The sequence below is a fragment of the Hibiscus syriacus genome, unplaced genomic scaffold (genome assembly GCF_006381635.1).
Source record: "Hibiscus syriacus cultivar Baekdansim isolate YM2019G1 unplaced genomic scaffold, ASM638163v2 tig00109945_pilon, whole genome shotgun sequence".
In the NCBI taxonomy this organism is placed as follows: domain Eukaryota; kingdom Viridiplantae; phylum Streptophyta; class Magnoliopsida; order Malvales; family Malvaceae; genus Hibiscus; species Hibiscus syriacus.
This window is the reverse complement of record NW_024062535.1, coordinates 426,630-451,560: the sequence shown is the minus strand read 5'-3', so window position 1 is coordinate 451,560 and position 24,931 is coordinate 426,630. Positions and strand designations below refer to the sequence as shown.

The following is a 24,931-nucleotide window of genomic DNA, read 5'->3' as shown; positions in this document are numbered from 1 at the left end:
GTTTTAAAGAGTACAAGATCGGCTTACTTGCCTCTCGTTGTGTTACTTTCTTGGAGTGACTTGTGAGGTTTCTTGCTTTGTTGAATTTATTTTATTTTTATTTTACTTTAAAATTTTCTTTTGAGTGTTATGATTTCAGAATGGGCGACACTAACAACAAGACACTTACGGCTATCTTAGCCACACTTGCCCGACTCACGACTCAAGTTGAAAGATTTGATGAAATCGTGAGAGAACGACAAGAACCACAACTGAATCTACCAAACCATAATCCAAGACCAAACAATGTTGAACTTTTGGTACCCGAGAAAGAACAACCACGTTTCCAAGCACCCAAACTCTTTACAAAACCAAAGTTCATGATCCCGTCTTTCAAAGGAGACAACGATCTAGACAGGTACATCGAATGGGAAGGAAAAGTTGATCTCATGTTCGCATACTATGACTGCCCCCAAGCTAAACAAGTTCACCTGATCACCATACAATTTGAAGGATATGCTCGAACTTGGTGGATGCAAACAAGGAAAAAGATCCAGAACTTCCAAATTCCAACAATCACTTCTTGGACCGACCTCAAACAAACCATGAGGAACCGATTCCTACCGACACATTATACACGAGAAGTTAAACAACGACTACACCGACTTCGACAAGGTAGAAGTTCAGTTGAAGATTACTACAAGGAGATGCAGTCCTTACTCAATAGGGCTAACATAACCGAAAAAGAAGAAGTCACCGTATCAAGATTCGTCGTCGGCTTAAACTCAAACATCACTGATCTTCTTGATCTACAAGGGTACGAAAACCTTGAAGATACACTAAAGAAAGCAATGACAATCGAAGCACAAATCCAAAGGAGATCTCAAATCAGTGAACATTACCAAGGTACTTCATCCTCTTACCAAGGTAATCCTTCAAATCCTTCCTCATCTTCTACTCCATCTTCTCTGAAAAAGCCAAGAGATGACAAACCTGACAATGAGAAAGAACGACCAGCAAAGAATGACACACTTCTAGCCCCTAAAGATCAAATTTGTGAGGAGGTAGGGAAATCAAAAAAAGAAAAAGTTGAGAAAGAGGCAAAAGAAAAAGAGGTCACTAGTTACAAAAGCCAAAAGTATAATGACCCATGGGAGGTGAGTGAACCTAATTGTGAGAAGAAAAGAGTGACTCAAAATCTACGTGTGAGCACAAAAGAATTGAGAGAGAACCTTCTTTACAAACAGCCTTTCATCCTTGTTCGCTTTAGAGAATCAATTGTTTCGATTTCTAACATTAACAAGGATTTGCCTAGTGTGTTTTCATCTTTGTTACAGGATTTTCGAGAAGTGTTAGGTGATCCACCTGACGGATTACCACTGGAAAAAGGAAAAAAACACCAAACCAATCTAATTCAAGGTTCCATCATACCTCGTCAAACATACAATCTCGAAGAAACCAAAGAGTTAGATTTGTTACAAAAAGGCTACATCCATGAAAGCCTTAGTCGTAACGTCATCTTAATGACGAAACATGACTTGAACAACTCCACATGCTTTATAGTTCGTGCACAGGGAATCCATGTAAATGATGAGAAAGTAAAAGCAACACGAGACTGGACCACACCATCTTCCATCACCAAGAGTTGTCGAATAGTGCTAGGTGACCCTCCTGACGGGTTACCACCTGAAAGCCCTAATCACTATGCCATACCAATGAAGAGTCACGATTTACGAGAGTCCAAAGGTAAATATTTTATTACTCATTTTAAAGACATTGTAACGTACTTCTTCTCCTTCTTACAAGGTAAGGCTCGTGAAGTTGTCATCCATACTAAACACAACTCCTTTAAGTGCGTAACATACCGAGGTAAGCAAAACACAGTAGACGATACACTACCACGAAGGTATACTCTTACCTATCAAACTCATACTTCTATTCCGAGAATTGAACATATCAAAGATGTATATCACGATAACTCGGATATTTCTGATATTTCTACCCATACATTTAAAACTGCTTTTAATGAGCTTTATCTTGTATATGAGTTTCCTTGCCAACTAAACAGGTTATACAGTCCACAAATCTCCTCATGGGAATCATTAATTCATGAACCACACTTAGGAGACTTAAGGGATTACGTTAACAAACCAGTTGACATGGTTTTTAAACACTCATTCTCGCCACACACGAATAAAACCATGGAGAAATTATCTGAAATAATCATACAGAAAGCCAACAGTGACCGGCGCCATGTTGAAATTCAACCAAAACATCAGATTACAAGACTTGTATGCAAAAGAGGATTTCAAGACTACAAGAAATCAGTTCCTACAAAGAAGAAACCTCGACTAAAATGCATAAAGACACATCACATTGATCCTGGTAAATGTTTCACAAGTTTTTATTTCAACACATCTAATTCTCTTTCTTTTGGATTTTCAGATTCGAGGACGAATCCTTTTGAGGAGTGGGGGAATGATACATGCACCAGAGTCCATAATACATGCTTCTTTGGACTAATGTTTCTACTCGAACCTATTAGAAGAACAAAGTCTCGAAGATTCAAAGCATATCTATTCGGTAAGCATAATGTGAATGAATTATTAAACTATTCTAATGTTGCTCCCTTTAATGTTTCAGATTCGAGGTCGAATCTTTTTGAAGAAAGGGAGGATGATACATGCATCACAAGGTTCACATCAAAGGAAGAAGTAATAACTCTTCCAAATGATCCACTCGTCCAAGCTTTGGAAAAGAAGATCAGAACAGCAGCGCACTTGAGACGACTTTTTGAATGGGATCCTGATATTATTTGGTCGACATGTCTTCTGGAGATACAACCGTATGTCTCTTATCTTTCTAACGGTTCTTGAATCGCATCAATCCGATATCGGGAACTCAAGATATGGTCATTTTACTGAAGACGGTGCATGCAGGAAATCCTATACGGGATTAATACGTTATTTTGTAAATATTACGAATTTTCAATATTTATATTGATTATTTGTAATATAACTTAATATAGGATGATGCATTATCTTTTAGGATTAGATTTATTATTTTATTAGGAATTAAGGTTGGGTTAAAATATTATCTTTAGTTATTATTATTTTATTAGGAATTAGAGTTAAGACATGTTTAGTTTATTATTATTTTATTCATTAGTTATTTAGGACCTTTAGAACTCAGCCCCTATATAAAGGAGGCTTCATTATACTTTTTAAAGCAGATTTCTTTGATTAATAATACAACGAGAGTTCGTTTTTGCAAGTGCTGATTGCCTTGTGCCTTCGAAGCTTCTTCTCCTGGAGTTCTTTCAAGTTCTTGTGAGGGAGATTAATCTTCACACTCCAATTTGCCTTTTCATCGCGACTAGGAGGGTTGGTTAGAGCCATTTATCGTGTTTGCCTTTTCATTGCGACTAGGAGGGCTCGATAGGACATTTATCCATCTATTTTTCCACAAATCCATCCGCACCATCAATCATCTTTACCGTTCACCTTCATAAGGGAGATCTTTTGATTTCTTTATTATCTTATTTCATCTTTCATTTATTTATCTTTTGTTTATTTTATTCTAATCGTGTTGTCTTGATTCCAGTACATAAAAGAAACCCTAAACAATCCTAGCGACTGCTGCCACCTTCCCATATTCATCACATTTGTTCTTCATCGAGTCTAGAGCTTTCTAGGTTTGATTCTTCAATAAGAGCAACGTTCATCAATCCGCCACCGCTTCCCTATCAACAACTCAATGTCTTGGGTTTTAATGGTAAAAAAAAGGTTAACTTTGAGTCTAAAAAGACAGTGGTGTGATCTTATTGACTCAAAGAAAGGTACGGGTGTATCATAAAGGTAAAGGCAATGTTCAAGAATTTCAAAGGGAGGTAATGTCAAAATTTGGTCTTTTTGATCAAGGTATTTCATTTTGGGGGTTTGAGACAGGATAAGAAATGTCTAATCTTGCCATATGTCAAAAATCTATAATTCTTGAAGAATTAAAAGAATCCTTAATTCATTTAATAATCGAAGAACTAAAGATTAAAATTTGTTCAATTGCTCCACCTTAGAAAGTAGCATAAATTCAATCGTTTAACAGATTAAGCGAAAGATCAAAGACGTGTTCAAACAAAACAATCCTCTAAGTGCAAATTGTATATGCCATGCTCCCTTCTTCGGCAAGCGCCTTACAGGTTTCAGAGGAATGTTTGGGGCTTCTTACGTGGTAACAGCTAGCAGCTTCAACATCGTGGCCCTTAGGATATGGGGATTCTTTTCTTAGATCATCCTGGCAAGCTTTGTCCTACAATCAGCTAATCAGGCTCCTACTGTTACAATCTTGCTTCCATGTGGTTAAATTCGCTTCATCGAGCCCTTCACGACTTAATTTCATGTTTGTGAAAATGCTTAAAATGTAGATGAAAATGCAAAAAGGCAAAAATGCAAAATGCAAGAATGCATGAAATGTTCGAGGCATTGATCCAGAAAAGTGTCCATTATTATAAATAATCCTTATTCAGACAAAAATGTTTATCTTGTAAGAGACATAAAAACAATAAAAGGTATGTTCGGACTAAATCTTCTAGACATCCATCCGAGATACTTTCTTCCATGACTCGACTGCTTCTTTGATCATCTTCTTATAACTGTCACCGTGATACATAAACTCTGATATAGATAATCCATATGTTGCTGGGACAAACTGATGTGCCCCATACTGTCTAAGTGCCAACAACGGAGCATACCCAACTATACCTCAAAGTCCAAATAGGGTCATAGTGTCAGAATTCCCACACTTGAAAAGAACATCACTGAGGAACAACCAGGGGGCTCTCCAGGTAATATCCCGGTCCTGAAGATGAGTGAAGACTTTCATCCATTTCTCTTTTGAAGTGCCTTCATGTCCTGTCATGGTGATGAACTCTCTCAAAGGTGAATACGTAGTGCTAAATCTACAGTAGGCAATCCCATTAGTCTTCCAGAAGTGGATGTGAATCCAGACTTGAAGGAACTGAACACATCCAATGAATCTACCTCCGCCAGCTCTTCGGCAATGGTTGAGAGACCAAAAGGTCTCGGCTGAGATGGTCGGTGCTGGGTTGACTCGTTTCGGAAGTTGCTCAAACAGTTCCACCACGGCTGCGTCAATGCATCCCAAAACCTTCGGAAAGATGATCAAGCCATACAGACCTAGTGTAAAAAGGTCTATAGTCTTCCATTCATCAGGGTGGTTCTTCATTAGTTCCCTTATGTGGATCCACTCAATTCCTTGCCCGTTACCTTTGTTTCGGAGTCGATTAGTCACCCATTTTTCATCAACTCCTGCAATCTTAGCCAGTCAGTTCTTGAAAGGCTGACTCTTGATGTGTTTGATGTAGGCTCGCTCCAGTTTAATACTTTCACAGTGCAATAGTGTAGTATACTCATCGATGGTAGGTACCATGTCCTCCTGGTTAAAAGTGAAGCAACTGTATCCCAGGTTCCAAAATTGAACCAAGACTCTGATTAAGGGCTCATCGGTCTTAACATGAAGCAAAAGTGCAATGTCACCATACCGCTGACTGAACTTCTGTTTCCGATCATTCTTCCAACTATCTCAGATGTCTCGAAGTTCTTGCACATTATTCTGTTTTAGGCTGATAGAGGTGTAGCTAACTAGCTCTGACACATAGCTTCCTTGAAGACTGTCTCCATTTTCCTTCTGAGTCTTCTCGGACCATAGTCGTACCTCGGGGTTTTTAATCTCTTGTATTACAACACCTTTGTCCATGGATTCAGATTATTCGAGTTTTAACAAACACGTTTTAGTGGATCAATGACCTCTTTTATGATGCAAGTGATGAAAATAAAATAAAATAAAATAAAAGAAATATGAAAAGAGTTAGTGAGGTGAAAAAAATAATCAAAAACGATCATAAAAATGAAAGTCCTACCCCACATGATATCTACCCCACATACTTATTATTCCTACCCGGACATGATCTCTATCCCGCATGCTAATCTCAAACAAATCCTAACCGCATATTTGTCTAGTTCGCATGCTTTGAACAGAAAGTAAGGCATGAAATAAAATCAAAGCAGCCTAAGGTTTGGAATGAGGTTTTGGGTGGGATTTAATTCTCCATCGTCTCCCGGTTTAGGTTCTAAAAAAACGGTACCCGAGTTCTCCTTGTCGGTGCCCCCTTGGGCTTGCCAGATCCTTAGTCCTAAGCCTATTACAAGCTTATAAGTTAAACTCGAGAGGAAACATTCCCTTATGCCCGCACGGTGAATAAATTCACACGAAGACATAAGGTATATGAATCCCGAAGGCTACTTGCTAGGCATATGCGGTGAATAAATTCACACGAATGCGTCGCTTTCACCCCCACTTAAAAGGGTTTGGAGCTCGGGTATAGAGCCAAAGATGAAAATTTTGGAAAATCTGAAATCATTGAATAAACGTTAGTACAACTATTTACTTGAAAGATAATCAAAGGTAAATAAATAGAATCGAATAAATAAATTAAAATTTATAATTTCCGCATAAAAAGAAAACCGAAAATTAATTCTGGCCTGACTCACTTACCTGTCCCCAGCGGAGTCGCCAAGCTGTCGCAACCGTCTTTCGATTGGGCCCCGGAATTGGGTTTCGACTTGAAAAATGGATTGGAGTCGCCACCGATCATTTTAAATCGATATTTAGGTAGATCGGACACCATCTTACATGGTCTGCGTTTTACCAGAAATATGTCGGGTTCGGGAGTCGGTTACGGTCAAGGAAGGATTAGCACCCTTGAACCGCCCTTTCGGTACCAATTAATTTGTCGGTTGTCTTAGTTGCGAAAAGTTAAAAAAATTTAAATTGAAATTTAAAAATTCGATTCGAATTGCTTACCTTTGATCGATTAGAATTTATCTACAAAGTTAAAAATGTTAGATAAAAATAAATAAAAATAAATAAATATTAAATAAACCAAAAAAATAAAAATAATAAAACTAATTAAAATAGTAAATCAAAGGAGAGAGAAAAATATTAGAAAATTAAAAAAAATTAAAGAAAAAATATGAATAAAGAAAAAAATAATGAAATAATAAAATTGAGTGAAGTAAGGTTAAAAATGAATAAAATGAAATAAAAAGAAAATGAAAAAAGAAATAATAAAAAAAAAATTAAATAAAACAGAAACAATACGAGGAGAGAGAAAAAATAATAATTTTAAAAAATATTAAAAACAATCAAGGCTTTGAGGACCAAATTAAAAAAATAAATCGGAATTAATGGGTTAAGTGGAAACTAAAAAAGAGAGCTGCAAAAATGAAGAAACAAAAGGTTAGAAGGACTATATGATAATTAATCTTAAACGTCAAATAGTGGCTAAAATAGAATCATTAATGAACCAACAACCAAGATTATCGATTAAACTAAACTAATTAATGGGCAAACAGTGACTAAAAGTAAGAACTTGAACCAACACAAAATTTTATTCATGGGTTTGAAGATGAAACTACAAATAAAAGGGAGCCATTAACATACAAATAACCATTCACAAAAGCATGTGGGTCCCCTCCACTATATCATGTCGTTTTCCATTGTAACATTAAAACACATGTTGATTAATGCCATCAAAAATAGAAATAGAAGACCAGAGAGCTCTTCTAGTTTCTTCTACTCACGGGGAAGATTACCTTCAAAAAGCAAGGCTTTGGCACCAATGGAGGCGATGGCCAAGTATTCGACAGAGAACGGGGTAAGCTTTCTTCAAATCCTTTCTCGTTTTTTATTTTTCGAACGAGTTTGAATTTTTTTGGTATTTTCCTGGCTTTCGAAAAACTCCCCGAATGCTCTCTGAATCCCCTAGAAATGTTTCTGTGTTTCCCGTTCGAATTCATTTTGGTCCCCCCTTTGCTTGTTGATTTACATGTGTTTAAATAGCCTAGTGATTGGATATTTTTAGACAGATTTAGAGTCTCATTTGGACTCAAATGCTTCAGGTTTAGAGTTCTATTCGAACTAAAAAACGATCCTTGCTGATTTAGTGCCGAGAATTTCGGAGATGGAGTTGTTGGGTGAAAATCAGTGTCTACAATGTGTATGTCTTCTTCTAATCTTTCTTTCCACTACAATTAATGCTTAGGACGTATATATCTTGAATTATTTGCATAGTAATATATGATAATAGTAAACGATCGATAATGATTATGATGGATTTATTATTTGAATACTGTTTTTTTAATTTCTTATCATATCACAATTCAAAAATTAATGATGCATTCTTGAATGCTGATTGTCTAGATTGTTTGAAGTCACGTGATCATAGCTAAGAAAGCAATCCCGTAATTTAAAGATAGTTTAGAATAAGTAAAATGAGTTTTTTTTTTAAAATATTGTAAGGATATTATAGAATAAGGGAAAAAGGATGATACAATATAATGTATGATATTATAAAGGCTTAGTCGTGTAGGTTATGGTGATAAGGTGATTTAGGATGGTTAAAAGAAGGTGAAGGATTTAGGGTCAAGAATGAACCAATACTATGAAGAGTATTGACCCAATTCTTAAAAATCTTCAATCAAAAGAACTGTGGTCCTCTAATTATGAAATTAGGCACTAAAAATACTTATGAAACAAGGTTGATGCCACAAGATGAATCTTGACAAGTCAAAGAGTTCTTATAAGAACAAAGAGAATGGATTCTCACTTAAATTGCAATTAAAGTTGGATGATTACAAAATGAAAATGAAATGCCCTATTTATAGGCTTACAATCATGAATGAAAAGAAACCCTTTGATGATGAATAAGTGGCTGACCATGGTGATGAGAAAGGGAACTTTTGGTGAACCATTCTTTGTTGAAAAGTCATATTTTTAGAAATTTATTTATGCCTTCTCATGTTGCTGCCCACTTCCTTGAATGAATAGGTCCTTTCATTTGAATTGTTTCTCTTCATAATTTTCATCTTTGTGAATAAGTATGAATGAAGGATCATAACCTTTCGACATGCACCCTTTCATAATATAGTCGTTTATAGTGAAAATGTGTGAATGAATGAACAAGTCTTTGAATGCTTGTCTTTATCTTTGTAGCCGTGTATTTGCTTCATCTTTGACACCCAAATGAAGAGGTAGGAAGGACTAGTTCATGCCCTTTGGTTGAAAGATCATTATTCCTTGCTAACCAATGCAATTTATCCTTTGTACCCGTTTATATGCCTTCCAATTGGTGTACCGGTCCAAGCCATTTTAATGCAATCATCTATACCTTTAAATGTAACCTTGCAAAAAAAATCATAGTATTAGAACCTTATAATATTAACAACTAACATAAGTATTAAAACCTTATAATATTAACAACTAACATAAGTATGCAATGCTTGTAATGTCACACCTAACATATGCATTTAGATACAAATATGAATGATAATGTGACAATAAAAAAGAACATATGATTTGTAAATAGAAGGAATGAAAAGTATATATTATTAAAACCCTAATATCAAAAGCAGAATTCTGAAGGCTTTATGGGTATCCAAAACAACCTTCAAGTATTGAAACTAGAGGCCTAGTTTTGAGACGGGGATGAAGTTTTGAAATCTTGTAACACCCCAATTTATGATGCTCGAGTAGGGATGAACATGAGTCGGATTGAGTTGGGTGTTTGGTCAATTGGACTCGATCTTAGTTTAGGGGTGGCTCCATCTTATCCGAAATAAATGCATTTATAAAAAAAATATTATTTTTCAATAAAAATAGGGATCTAATTGAAATAAAAATAATATATAGGGATATTATTACAATTATCCCTAAATATATAAGTTAAATTTATATAATTTTTTGGGTCAGATCAAATTCGATATTTTTCATCTTAAACCCAAACTGAAACATATAAACTAAACACCCCAACCCGACCCAATCCAATTCGATCCTGAAATGTTTTTAAAAAAATCCAACCCAATAAGTTGAGTTGGGCCGGAACATGTGGAGCTCGGATCTCGTTCCCATTCCTATGCCCAAGTCTAAACAATTAATTTTAATTAAATCTAATTTTCTAATATGATATCAAATATTTTATGAATTATTTTATAATGAGGGAGTATTTCGTATTTACTTTCAAATATTGAATTAAGGAAATAAAAAATGGTTTACCAAATATATATGTATATATATAAATATAATATATATATATATTTGATTTTTTAAATGTATTATATATTATTATATGCTAAATGATTGATGTTTGATTTTAAAGATTGAGTAATAAAATATTGTTATTTTATTTGGGTTATTATACACCACCAGTTTGAAGAAGATATTTCTGCGGGATTGAGGTTTTAATCGGGATGAAAGAGGGAAAGGAACTCCAATTCTATCGGGGAATGATGAACATTTAAGTTTACATGAGACACTTGAATGGATACCCTGAACCGACTCATTTTTACACTACGCCCAACTCGTTTACAATGTGACCTGGCCCAACAACCCTTTTTAAAACAATGAACCAGACAAAAGCTCTAGCCCAGCTTAAGTTAGTTGTTCCAGCCTAGCAGTGAGCACGTACATCAAGCCTAGCAAGAAGAGTTGTCAAACTGTAAGCCTCTCTAGGCAGCAACACCACCAACACCAGCGACGAGCTAGTGATGATGCATCTACTCGTAGTCTAACCCCTAGATCCCACATTGACATTACGACTTAATCTAGGATGTCGCATGTCGTATAGATTTAAACCACAGTCTAAGATCCATTTCAATGAATAAAATACAAATAATGGTAATATAAAGAAATATATAATGGTAGACATATACATATCATTAGAAGTACGTATGAAAACATGCTTAGAACAAAATATCGGTAATATAGATACATATAGACAACAGTAAAAACACATGCCACCAAAATATAATCGAGGTGGGCATAAAAAAATATATAGAGGTACAAAAATGGTGAATAGTCGTGTCACTCCCCTAATTTTCGGTTGTCTTTAATTTGAAATTATTTACCTCAATTTCAGGGACTATTGTGTGAAGATTGGTAAATTTAAGGGTTGTTTTCGAAATTTCTAAAAGTTCAGGGACCCAAGCTTGCATTTCCCTCTTCTCTACTGCAAAGGAAAAAAAGTGGTTACAGTGAATTGAACCTGTGCCCTCTGGATTGTTCACCCAAGTCCTAGTCAATTAGGCTAGTTATTGTAGATAATAGAATTGAATTAATAACTTATTTTTAAACCGATTAAAATTCCATTTTCTAGTTGTGTATCTAATTACCATTTCATGTTTGAACTCAACCTCCTAGTGTTCTCTCCCCCCCCCCCAACTCACCATCATCTGCCCGATCACTCCTTCGGTGCCATCTCGCGATGCTAACCCCAACCACCAAACCTTGAAACTTGATACCGTAAAATAAGGAAAGAATCACTTGAAACATATTTTTGATCTAGGCCACCGTCGGCACTAGTCGATGCGCCACCTCGTCTCGATCAAAACTCAGGTGACCAATTTTTGAGCCTTCCTACTGTCTGCCGTGGAGAGCCCTCGAAAGCTCATCTGAAAACCTTCTCCCATTTCGGATTCTTGCTATTTTCTGCTGATCTCTTTGCCAATTGACTACAACGTCACAACCCTTTGCTTCCCTACTCCGTTTCGATCAAAACCCAGTCGATGTTGTCCCCTTCAGCCGTCACTTCTCCATCGTCGTCGAGCATAAATTCTATTTTCTTTTTTTTTCCGATTATTTTATCGTGTTTTGGGTTGTAATATACGCTGATTTAAGTTGTTTTAGGTCATTGGTACCTCTTGGAGTTATCGGCTGTCGAACCCATCTCCTTTATTCGCTGCACACGCCACCACGCGCCACCGATGTGCATGAGCCTCGTTCCCGTTGAATTTTCTGGAAATCGAGTCAACCCATTGAGTCAACTCGCTAAATCAACCTACTGAGTTAACTCAGCCAAGTGAACTCAATTCAAAATAAATTAACTCGACTCGAAAAAATTAAAAAATTTAAGTTCAAATCAATTTATAAAAAGTAACTTAAATAACTAGAAATTTTAAGTATTTTGTGGATTTATTTTTAAGTTTGAGTCGAGTCATTAGACTTTGTATGATATATGTATATCACGTATGAAAAAATATAAAAAATTATATTTGTATTGTATATATGGTTATATAAAGTCAACGTTGGAATGAAATAATATTATAAATATTTACAATTAAGTTTGAACAGAAACTCGAAAAATTATTCGACTCAAATTTTATAATTCGATTTGAATCGAATTTTTTTAAATCAAATCTAAATTATAAAATAAAACTCGTCAATTCGAATAATTTAATTTTTTAACTCAACTCCATTTGATTTAACGCTAGTTTAATATATATAAGATAAAACGAGGTGAACCCCAAATCTACTGGCCCGGACATTTCTAGGTTTTCCGATTTGATCCTCCGAATTTCCCTCCCGGGATTTTCCCAATTTTATAACTTATCTAATTTCGCTCCTCCTTCCTTCCTTTTCCATTTTTAAAGCAGGGTCTCCCTTTTCCTGGAGTCCGTGGAATTTCTGGACTTGGTTACAGGTTCGTTCTTCGCGCTTAATTTTCTGGGGTTTTTTTATGATTGTGTTGAAATATTTTGAATGATCGGAGAAATGGTAGGATTTTGATATTAGGTTATATCTGGTCCCCATGAGATTCCACTGAAAAAGCAAATAGGACCCGTTTGGTATCTTGATCTTCTTTTCTTTTTAATGTATTTTTCGTTTTAATTAAATGTTTCAGATTCTTAATTCCTTCGCTTAATTGAGTCACATTTTTTATGGATTAGTAATTTTTTTATAACTGTATAGTATATTATTTTTATAATCATTTGTTTTCGTTCTTGATTTACAGGAAAGGAAAGTAGAATATCATTGGGGGGATTTCTCGTTTTCGTTTCTCTTTTTCCTGAAACGTCAATGTGCCTAAGATCTAGGTTTAGATAAGTTTGTTTAGATTGATAATTGACTTGATGAGAAAGAAGGGGAAGGGAATTGAAAGCAGTGTATCTCCGGAGGCAACCAACAATTTTGCACCCACTTGTGACTCCCGATTATCTAATTTTTGGTCCCATTATTCCTTAGAAGATTATGCGAGGATTAGAAAACGGGGTAAAGAAGACGTGGATATACATCCTATTGGTTCATGTAAAAGTAGACTTGCTGGCGCTGCCACTGCCCCACCTTGTGGTGCGTCCTCTTTGGTACCTCCGGGAAGAGGTCTTAAGAGGAAGATAGGGTGCATTGAGGTAATTACACAAATTGCTAGGAAGAAAAAGATTGAGGATGATTATGTAAGGTAACCTGATAGGGCAGGGAAAATTCAGGTTAGTTTGTTTGTGTAGGTCTAGGACTAGTGGAGTAGAGTTTGCATGTAAAACCTTGCATAAAGGAGAGGAAACAGTTCACAGAGAAGTAGATATAACGCAACATTTATCTGATCATCCTGGGGTTGTGACTTTGCATCTCGTAATGGAATTGTGCTCTGGAGGTCGATTGATCGACCAAATGGCAGAGGGACAGTATTCAGAGCATCGTGCTGCTAATATTTTTAAAGATGTGATGTTAGTCATTAAGTACTGTCATTATATGGGAGTTGTGCATAGAGATTTAAAGCCTGAAAATATTCTCCTCACAACTTCAGGAAAGATAAAGCTAGCTGATTTTTGTCTTGCCATGAGAATCTCCAACGCTGAATATCTGCCACCTAATTTGAAGAAAATTACCTTGAATCTTATAAATTCTCACTTTGTTTATTATATTGAAACTCAATATGAAAATGTTTGGAGATGTGGAGTTGTGTTTGTATGCTGCTAATGTTTATCACAAATGAAAATTACTTTGAAGTACTAGGTAAAGTCTCAAGTACGTTAGCCATCATAAACGTAGTCCGTTCATCTACTTTTATCATATTTTTACTTTCTTAGAATTGCTTCTGAATCTTGTTTATATTCTTTCCCCGCCAACAATTAGTTATAATTTTATATTCGGATTTCAAATCAGTTCTTGAAATGGCTTAGCTTTTGCGTTTCTCTTTCTGACTGTTATGAATTGTGAAATGCCAGGGCATACGTGGATACTGTTCTGCACAGAGCACTCATTAAGGACATTATACATGAAATCAAAGTTGAAGAACTCAATAGAACTATGTCCAAAAATGCGTTGAGAATAGATGGTCACCCGCATAGTCAACATCCGCTGTCGGTCTTTTAGTCAAACAGTTCAAACTGCAAATCTGAGGAACACGATGAAAATGGTATGGTGGATGTGCTTGCTGTCACGATTTCCCGTTTGAGGGTTTCTGAACCAAATAGGAGCCGAATTTGTAGTCCCTCGCAACCTATAAAGCTGCAGTGTTCATCTAACTTGACTGCTAACCACCTCTGTAGACACTTTTGATCGTGCTGACACGACTAACATACATGATTATCTTCATTCTGTGTTTGGAGATGGGGATTTAGAATGATCATATATGGAAACATCGATCTTACTGATAATGCTGTCATCTCCTCCCAAAACCTTTTTGGATTCATAACCAATTGTATTAACAAGTAGTTGTATTAGCCTGGTAAGAATTCGTATGTAGAATTGATGTAAATAGTTCCTTGCGGAATCAAATTTTTCTCCCAAGTTGTACAGGTATTATTGGAGATGGAAGTTTCCTTCATTATTCACACAAATAAGCTGTTATTGATAATGGAATATTCATGGTTGAATATACTTGGTGTACTTGGATTTAAATTACCTTTATTAAAGCTCAGATGTTAAATAGTAAATAACAATATAGAAATTTATGTTGAAATTTACAGGCTCATTCCATGAGGACATAAAGCATAAAACTAGGGGAGGATACAATTCATGTGACACTCTCTCCCAATTGTTGCATAAAATACCCAGCACGAATCATACAAATCATTCGTTAAAATAGAACTAGCGTTCTTACCACAGCATAACAGAAGAAACCTATAATCGATGTTTTTGCCAATACTGCTGACGAAACATAAAGTAACACACAACCACCTTTACAGAAACCGAGCAACTTTGACATTTTGAGACTATTTTTCCATCGACACATACACCTATTCAGCAGTCTCGAGCATCATCTTCTTGCCACCTTGGACCACATATAGACAACAAAGAAGCAAAACAGTGCAAAAAGAACCACATGAACAATATGGTTAGAGCCATGCTTGATTATACTCTTGTTCAGTTTCCTAATGTTGTTCTTTACCCCTGCTTGAGCTTTAATCATTGTCATTTGCTGCCATAAATTAAGATTACACATTCAGGAAGCAGCAAAAAGATAAAAGCATCTTTTCCCCCAAACACAAATGGCAGCCAAAGCACCAAGTAATTCCATGTTATCCTCAACAAAAAATCACCATGTAAGACAATAAACTGATAGAATTTATTTTGCATGCATGTGTATACATGTACTTAACAAAGCAGGGGTGATAAACAGATATCACTGTAAATAACAACAGTTCAGATCAAGATGGGGTTAATCCTCAAGAAAGGCTTCCTGATTATCCTTAACATTAAGGCTTAGCGATACCAACTAAATGGCTAACAGAACCCTGCCTCCTTGTCTACCAAAAGAATCAGAGAGATGGAAGTAAATAATGATCGGATGAATCAAGAACAGCAGAATGCATTATGTTCAGCTACTCTCATAAAAATTACTTAAATAATACAACATTATGAACTGAATAGAAAAAAAAAAGGATATCTCCTACCCACATAAACTCTGAAGGAAAAATTATTCCTGATAAGTTTAGGTGAAGATAAAGATCCTATCATTATTATTTACAGAATATAGAAATCATAAGATAAAAAACTATGTCAAGGGCAGATAACCCGAGAATAATTATTTCCCACTTCTTCAGGTTATTTTCCAAGACTTCCATGGTTCAAAGAGTTCAAAATTTTATTCCCCCTAGAATTAACTTTGCTATACAAGAACATGTAGGACGTAGCAATATTATAGTAAAACCCATAACATGTATGATAAACTAAGGTGGTCATTCCACATTTTCAAGCAAAAAAAAACAACATAGAAATAATTCACAGCATGTAAGAAACCACCAAAAAATGTAAAGGGTAAATGTAACTATAACACACCAGCTGATCTAGAAAGTCCTTCTGAAATTTGGCTTCTGATCCTATTTCTTGAGCAACCTGCCCCATAGTTAAGATTAACGCAATTTAGCGAGTTAAAGGTAGAGAGAATAGAGGGGAAATAACCCTCCCTCCAAACGATAAAAGAGGTAAAAGAAACTAAAGCCAAAGTTCGCTTCAAAAATCAAGATACAAGTCCTTACAAAATCAGAAATAAAAATACCGACACTACTCCAACAGAAAAAGGAAAATACGACTAAATGCCATAGAGATAAATTCTTATACGCGTTGTCTATCTCAATTCAAAATGACGTTTGAGATTTGTAAACATTGGTTTAAATTTAATTTTCAATATCTTTTCAAGAAAAAAAATAGACCAAATAAACAATGATAATATTATCACGATTCACAACATCTACTGAAAACCAAAAGTTATCCAGGAATAATTAAACTTAAATTTTAGCTTAAAGCCAAACTAAGGAAGGTGAAAATCATATCACATTATCACCAAGATCCTTTATGCACTTCATCCAACAGACAAAGAATATCAAAAGAATCATAGAATATGAAATTAGAAAATAAATAAACCAATAAATGAGAAGGTCTTACATTTCTCAATTGTTTAACTTGGCTACGGAGACAGGAGATCTCATCGTCTAAATCACCATGCCTCGGATCAATCCGCAATTGAATTTCATCGGAGCTAGCCACCGGTCTCGTGCTTAAACCCTCCCTATTTCAATATTTAACAACAAATTAAAATTGGCTCAGAAAAACCAATGAAGAAAAGAAACTTAATAAATTCTAAATACGCTGGGTTCTCTAATTATGAATAAACTGAATCAAAAGAAATTCAATAAAATCAAAATTAGACCTTGAACGGTAAGGAGCCGCACCGCCGTAGAAGGAATCGCCTCCGGTTCGGTTCAAAGTAGACGCCATCGAAACCAACGAGAGGAAAAAAGGCCTTTCAACAACAAGGGAGCTGAGTCAAATCGTGTTGAAAGGAGCAAAGAAGAAATTAGCGCAATAGCTTGCCCGATATGAAAGCTTTTATTTATAGTCTAAATTTCTCTCAGCGCTTATTTTTAGAAATGACGTGTTGAGAAAGAGATCAACCGTTGGTTTTTGATCGAACAGCTCTAGTTTTTTTTTATCTTTTAGGTATATTTAATATAGATAAATTTCTTATTTAATCACTTAACTACCACTTTAGTTAAGTTTTGGTTACCCAATTATTTTTTTAAATTATTATTAATATTATATTTTGATTTTATTTTGGTCACCCACCTTTAAAAATTAATAGTGTTATTGATGTGTTATCATAAGGCTATGCCACATCAGTGTTAAAAAATAAATTCAAAATATCACATCAATAATTCTATTTTTTTATTGTCGAGTGACCAAAATAAAATGAAAATATAATATTTGTGATGCTTTTAAAAATAAATAATTAAATAACCATAATAGAATCAAAATGATAATTAGGTAATTACATACGTAGTTTACCCATTTTATAATAAGACCAAAATAGGTACAAGATAATTCAAATTAAAATTTCATACTACTCCGTATCTTTCACAATTATTTTTTATTTCTAAAAAATATTTTTTTATATTCTAAAAAAACTTTCAAAGTATGTTTTACTAGAAATATGGTGAGAATTAGAAATCTTAAAAATATATTTTAATAATAAAATTTTTAAAATTTTTAACTTTTTAAGTGGGAGAATTATGTTATGAATCTCGATAAACGTAAGATTTGGCATATCCCAGATATAGAGATCACAAATAATACATATACATGATATTCTAAGTATCTCATTTATATATCTTAAAAACTCGATGTATCCCAAAAGACTCCTCGAACATCTCTACAAAACATCTTTACAACTAAAATCCTAAAAGTTTCATAGATATCAAAGAACATTTCATCTCTTCAAAATAATTCTCATAATGCTGAAGGTTAAGACTTACTTCATATTTATAGAGTTAAATATTTGGTCACTAAGAAATCTAATTTCATAATACTTCTTACCTAAAATAAATATTTACTTGTTAAATAAACTCAATTACCAAGTAACATTTACTTGTTAAGACCTAATTTCGTATTATGATATATTTTTATACTATTTTGGCAAAATGATATTTGATTGATTTTAGGTATCAACTGTCCAATGCACCGTTATATGATATTGGTATATGAGTATCTACGGATACTTCTGATGAATGAGAGTTATGTGATTTTGATATAAAATCCATTGTATGTGTATTGAGAGTTATTGGTACAATTGACATGCCATGAGGTGGAGTGATTATCGATCGATTTTGTTTAGTACACTCGTGTACTTCTCGCACTATATGTGCATTATGAGGTTCATGATGTTTGGACATTGTGAACTACCATCCTTATTTTCTATACATGATGTTGTGTTCTACAGTACTTGTATTAGTACTTTTGTGTACTTTTGGCACTAAGGTGCATATTATCTACGTGACTGTTAAACTGCATATTGTGCACATTCGTCTGACTCACGTATCTTGTGTTAGCATCTTATATACATTGAGCTATGGTTTATATGAAATTGAAAAATGCAGGTTGATTTGGTTAAATATGATACTTGTAAACTGTTGTTTTGTAAGAAAAACGAAAAGCTTAAATAAGTATATTTTATATGTTTACATATCATTATAAGATTTTTAAAGTATTAAATTTATATTATATTTTATATAACTATATGCCTTACATTGTTTATGATAATACCTCACTAAGTGTATACTTAGCATGTGATGGTTTCACGCGTAGGTAAAGGAAAGCATTCAGAGTAAGGAGTTTAGTTGGTATTATCATTCGAGGATTGTCTCATCAGTACCAGTATGTCATTTTTTTGATGTTTTGATATTACTAGTTGACATATATAATTATATGTTTTCTTGCTCTGATATGAATAGATTTAAAATTGGTTTGTATATATATATAATGGACACCTACTAGGTATAGACAATAGATTGCATGCTTAATAGTTTATTAAGTTATATTTTATTTATTATCTGAATGAACTTTGAATTAGGAAGTTCTACTCCGTATATGAAATAGTATTGAATTGTCATATTTTTTCTTGAAATCAAATTCGAAAAATATTTTTAAATATCACTTTTTGATTTTATGCGATTAAATCATTTTATTGATTAATGTTAAATTGAATAAATTTTTAACAAAAAAGGTTTTGCTGATTTTCGAACTTCAAATGTTTTATAAGTATGATGTGACATCTTTGACTCGTATGTAGTGACAGATACAGGAAAGAGGTGTTACAAAAAGTGTCATAAGGGTAACTAAAGAGCTGCTATCCAATAATTAACCCGAGTCAAGTGTCGGGCGAGTAATAATATATATATATATATATATATATATATATATATATATCAAATAGGTAGCGATAGCATTTATTATCGTAAGAGAATAAAATGTTAAAAAGACATTCTTAGAGGTAGAAATGTCCAAAACACCCTTGGGTATTAATTTACCAAAATAGGGTGGTCTAATGAATTAATAGTTGTAAAAGACTAATAAACTGTTATATAACATTCTAGATGAGATAACGAGAAAGCTTATGGTGAGTGAGGGGATGAACTCACCTGATTGTAATAAGCTATGATAATGAGTAGCCAAATTACCTTAATTTCCTTTGTGTGGCATTGATTGATGTATGTGGCCTATAGGCATCCTTTTATGTATGACGAACGTCTAATTTACATGAGAAATATTCATATATATTCTAAATCAATGCTAAGGAACTTTAGTTCAATGATATGGAGTTTTGGTACAGTGCTAAGGAACTTTTGATACTAGTCGGCATTGCCATGATATTATGTACCTCACACTACACCATGATGGTTTTGTTGTGATTGTATGCTTGATGCATTTTGTTATTTCATGACTATGCCTGCTAGCATACACATATGGTGAATGCATTTAGTATAATAGAGATTATATGTGGCGTGGGGCTTACAAGCTTAGCGTTCGAAAATGTGTTTTTGTTCGTAATTTTTAGGTTTTTAGAATATGATGGAACAATGATATCATCGGAGCAGCCTTAGCGGAGTACTAGAGTACAATGATGAATTAGTGGCGTTTAGAGGTTATGATTTAATAATAGGTCAATTGTAATGCCCTAAAAGTTTAGGTAGTGACCACAATGTAATTTTTTAAATTTTAGTGGCTAAAGTATAAATTCTGAAAAGCTTAGGGACCAAAGTGTAATTTTCAAAAAGTTATGTACTTTTGCCCTGTAAATGAATAGTTCACTCTCAAGACTGACGATTTTGTGGGAATCATTTTTTTTATCTGGATTTTGTATTAAAAGCTATAAAGTTTAAAGTCCGATAAAAATTCGGATAATCGGATCGAATCAGATTTTTGAAAAATTTTGAAGGACAATAAACTAAAGTTAGAAATATTATTTGTACATTTTAAAATGAAGGAATTTCACATGGATCATTGGATTTAAGTTTTATTTTCCATGTTAATTATGGATTGTTGGATAGAAAAGGCAAGATTGTAACTTTTGGAAAAGTGCACGGACAAAATTAGAAAGTGTGAATTTATTTGTTCATATTTGACATAGGTTGATTAATATGAACATGTGTAACACCCCCATACCGATGAAGGTCACTCGATCCAATCTCAGGTGTCATATTAGGCCACCGAAGCGACCCACCATAAAAATCGAGAAAAAATAAAATTTTCTTAACCTATTTCAGAGCATAAATAATTTATAAATGAAATAAAAGTTCAAGAATCATTATGACGATAAAACAGAATTTAATAATATACACTATCAAAACAAATTTCATACTCTAATATGAAAACAGACTATGCCCCCACATGCCCCCTAATCGTACAAGTATCATACTTTGCAAGCAATACCGAAAGAACTCCCATTACTGATGTCAATAGCTATACTAGATCAATTATTTTAATCAACAATTTACGAGCCACATCGATCAATTATTTTAACTTCGTTTGATCGCCCTCAGACATGTATTTGACGTCCAATAATATATCGGACACATAACAAATACATCAAAACATATCTTGATTAGGAAAAACAAATTGAATCAAAAAATAAATTGCTGAAAAATAGCTTATTGGGTTTGAATTTTGCAAAACAGACCCCAAAAATAGACTCAGGACATTGAAAAATATTAGGATAGGTGGTCCCGAAAAAGTCAACGCTCGGTCAGCGTCAGTCAATGGTCGATCAATGGTCGGTCAACAGCTCAATTCAACCACACTGCTCGAATCGTGCCTTAGCTCGACTCGTATGGACGACTCAACTTATGGCTCGATTGGACTGATTCAACTCAGCTCAGGAGGTTTGGACTGGTTCGAGCGGTCTGGAGAGGTCCAGACCGATTCTGGAAACTCCTTAAGCTGCAAACAAAGCCCACATGCAGGTTGCGGTGTTTGGGGTGAGTGGGGCTGTCTATGATGGCTAGACGACAACCAAACTCTCTATATTTGAAATTTTTACATTTTAAACATCATACCAGCCTTATTGTGCAACAAAGATAGACAGAGGTAAGACTTTTTTACCCCTATCGAAACGTGATTTCGCTCACCCCTTTCAAGTCACGATTGCCAGTGATAACTCAAGCATCGGTCGACTACTCTCCACACCAAGAACACGATGGTTCTGGTAGTGTCGTGAACGGAGGCTCGATAGTGACAAAATAATGGTAAAAGCTTCTATGGGAGAGAAAAAAGAAAATAAAGAGATAGAGAGAAAAGTTAATAAAATGAGAAAATGTGACTTGATTGTAAAAATGGTAAAATTACACCATAAGTCCTCTAACTTCTCCCTTATTATGAATTTAATCATATACTTTAAATTAAGAAAAATTTAGCCTCTAAATTGGGGTATGACAACATGTGTCAAGGTATTATAGTAATTATCATGATTCATTAAGGTTATAATTGTCATTTCCCATTAAATAAATTTTTAATTCATTTGAGTGATTTAAATGAAAAATGTACATTAAATTAAACTAGAAATTTCATGATAATTTCTTCCCATTGTTAAGCTTGGTCATGTACTCCATGGAAAGTAAGAGAAAAATTTATTTTTGATTTTCAAGCAAATTCTTTAGGTTTTTGGATGAGAGCATGAAATAAGAAATTGATTTATTCTAAATTATCTATCATTTTGAACTAAATATTCATGTTTTCCATGCTTGAAAACATAAGTTCATGAATATGGTGGATGAAGGGGATGTTAAGTTTTCATGAATTAATGATAGATTTTGATGTTGTAGAGTTGTTTTCATGCTTGTATGATGATTTAAACACTTAAAATCAAGCATAAGATCATTCGACCATAACTTAGGGTTTTGAGAAAAAATTATTTGGATCAATTATGTTAGGGGTTTGATTGTAGAAGCTTGGAAATGTTGTTTAGATGTTCATTTCATGCTTGAATCAAAGTAGAAATCAAGTATATAGGAACCCTAACTATTTGGTCTAAAGAAAAAAATAGGGGAAAATATGAAAAAATTTCCCTTACCTTAGCAATGATGTTTGAAATGTTCTACAAGCTTTAGAACGTTGTTTTGACCAATTTGTAAATTTGGACAAGTATAAGTCCTATTCATAAATAATGATGCAATTTTTCAATAGTTGATGTACTATACTGAAATTGGATGTTAGAATGTTGATTTCGTTGTTAGAATGTTGATTTAGATCAATTTAGAAGTTATACAAGTTTAGGGACCAAATCACAAATATGAATAACTTAGGGACTTAAATACCAATTGAGTAATTATTGATGTACCATGTGTGAATTAAATGCTAAAATTTTTAATTATGTAAATTGAAGCTTGAATTGAAGTTAAATGGCAAGAGACCATTTTGAGTAAAATAGAAAAGTTGAGATAAATTCTAAAAGAATTCATAATTAGTGGTTAAAATGTAAAGTTTGAAAATGTTATGTGAAGTATTAATGAATTTGGATAAAAAGGGACTTGAGTGGTCAATTTGAAGTGTTAAGGTCAACAATGATATTGTGACATGAAATTAGTATCTTTGAGCATCGAAAGATTTTTAGGAATTTATTTTCTGTAGTGTGCCTATGTTAGTAAGATTCTAACATGTGATTTTAAATGTATATGTCTTGTAAATGTTGTTCATTTATGTTGTGATTGAAATCAAGATCAAACAATATTAAAGATAAGGAGAAGCTTAAGGATGAAATGTGAATTACTAAGAAAGGTTTGCAAGCTAAGACACCATGTGAGTGCATATTTAATTTGTATTTATGTTATCAAGCAAACATCGGCTTGTGATGAACTAGTGACGTAGTTACTATGATAAAAAGTGACTCCTAATTATTATGTGACTTTGTGATCCATGCATATATATTCATATGGACAATAAGTTTAGAAAAATCACCATAAATTCTATTAAAATGATTAGAAGATGATTTTTATACATTTGAATTATCATATAAATTTAGTATTGTGCAAAACAAATGGATACTAATTTCAAAGTGTATATTAAAAGATATGAATTTTTAACCGATGATATGTCAGAAAACAGGACAACAAATTCTGCTAAAAAACAAATATGTAAGCTAGATTAGAAAATTTACCATAAATTGTACAAGATGAATTAGAAATAGAGCCTTATATGGTTAGATTTTTATTTGAGTCTAGTTTATAGTGGTATAAATGAAATAATTTTTATGTAGATTAATACAAAATAATACTTTTTAAGGATAGCGTAAATTGCTAGAATATGAAATTGTGGTAAATCATGCATTTTATGATAATCTTATGTTTTATGTTATCTTAAATGTTTGAAATGAGCCAACTTCATTACATTAGTATGATAGTTATGATATTTATTACATGATGAATATGATGTGTATATGTTAAAAAGGAAAGTGTTTAATGATGTTCATGATATATCCATGTTATGTGGAAATGAAATGTTTAGGGTATGAACTGTCCATTATGCTATTATATGAAAAGTTGGATATATTGATATCTTTGATAATCGAATAAGATGCAATAAATAATGAAAAAGCCCATTGTATGTGCATTGAGAGTCGTAGGTACAATTGGCATGCCATGAGGTGGAGTGATTATATTGTACATGAATGTACACTTGTTAGTACGTGCACAACACAATATTTGGTGCATAACGTACTTTTGGAATACAATATATGGCACGACACAATATTTGCTGCTATGTATTCCCTATCAGTGATACAATGATGATGTGTTCTATAGTACCTGTATATTTATATGGCACTTATGGTGCAAGTGATATGAGGCACTTTCGAGTGCAAGTTATCTGAGGCACTTCTGAGTGCATATTGCGCACACTCTCCTGACTCATGTACCATGCATTCTCATTCATACTACATTGGGCTATCATTTGAAAAAAGTGAACAATACATGTTATATGATTTGTATATGTGAAAAGTACAAGTTATATGGCTTGAATATGAAAAAGGTACATACTATAAACTAAATAAATAAATGTAACATGAACAAATTATATGATTTTTGATGGAAACACATATTTTACCGAATACTTGATTTGGTATAATATACCTTATACATGAAATGTCGATGTACAAGCTATATGATGATAAAAATGACTTTCATTAATCATTTTTACATGTTCATATATTTTATACGATATTTACGATACTTTGGTTATTATGATGTTTCATATTTTGATGTCTTACTTTATTTTATATAGTTATGAAATTCCCTTACTAAGTGTATACTTAGTCTGTGATGATTTTCACGCGTAGGTA

General features: G+C 33.6%; 1 protein-coding gene and 1 pseudogene across 1 annotated transcript; one reads left to right on the top strand and one right to left on the bottom strand.

The window, feature by feature from the left end:
• The first annotated feature begins 12,363 nt into the window (after positions 1-12,363).
• Positions 12,364-14,043, top strand: LOC120210899 (annotated as a pseudogene).
• Positions 14,044-14,841: 798 nt separating this feature from the next.
• Positions 14,842-17,120, bottom strand: LOC120210898 (bet1-like protein At4g14600). The gene is made up of 4 exons (XM_039209547.1): positions 16,979-17,120; positions 16,714-16,837; positions 16,108-16,164; positions 14,842-15,247 (listed from the first exon to the last, which is right to left on the bottom strand). Exons 1-4 carry the CDS (start codon positions 17,044-17,046, stop codon positions 15,086-15,088), a joined length of 411 nt encoding a protein of 136 aa, XP_039065478.1. The 5' UTR covers positions 17,047-17,120; the 3' UTR covers positions 14,842-15,085.
• Positions 17,121-24,931: the final 7,811 nt, after the last annotated feature.

Coding starts and splice junctions, on each gene's coding strand:
- LOC120210898 (XM_039209547.1), bottom strand. CDS start 17,046: ATGGCGTCTACTTTGAACCGAACCGGAGGCGATTCCTTCTACGGCGGT. Junction 16,838..16,978: donor GCGGCTCCTTACCGTTCAAG/GTCTAATTTTGA, acceptor ATATTGAAATAG/GGAGGGTTTAAGCACGAGAC. Junction 15,248..16,107: donor AGGACTTTCTAGATCAGCTG/GTGTGTTATAGT, acceptor AATTTATGGCAG/CAAATGACAATGATTAAAGC.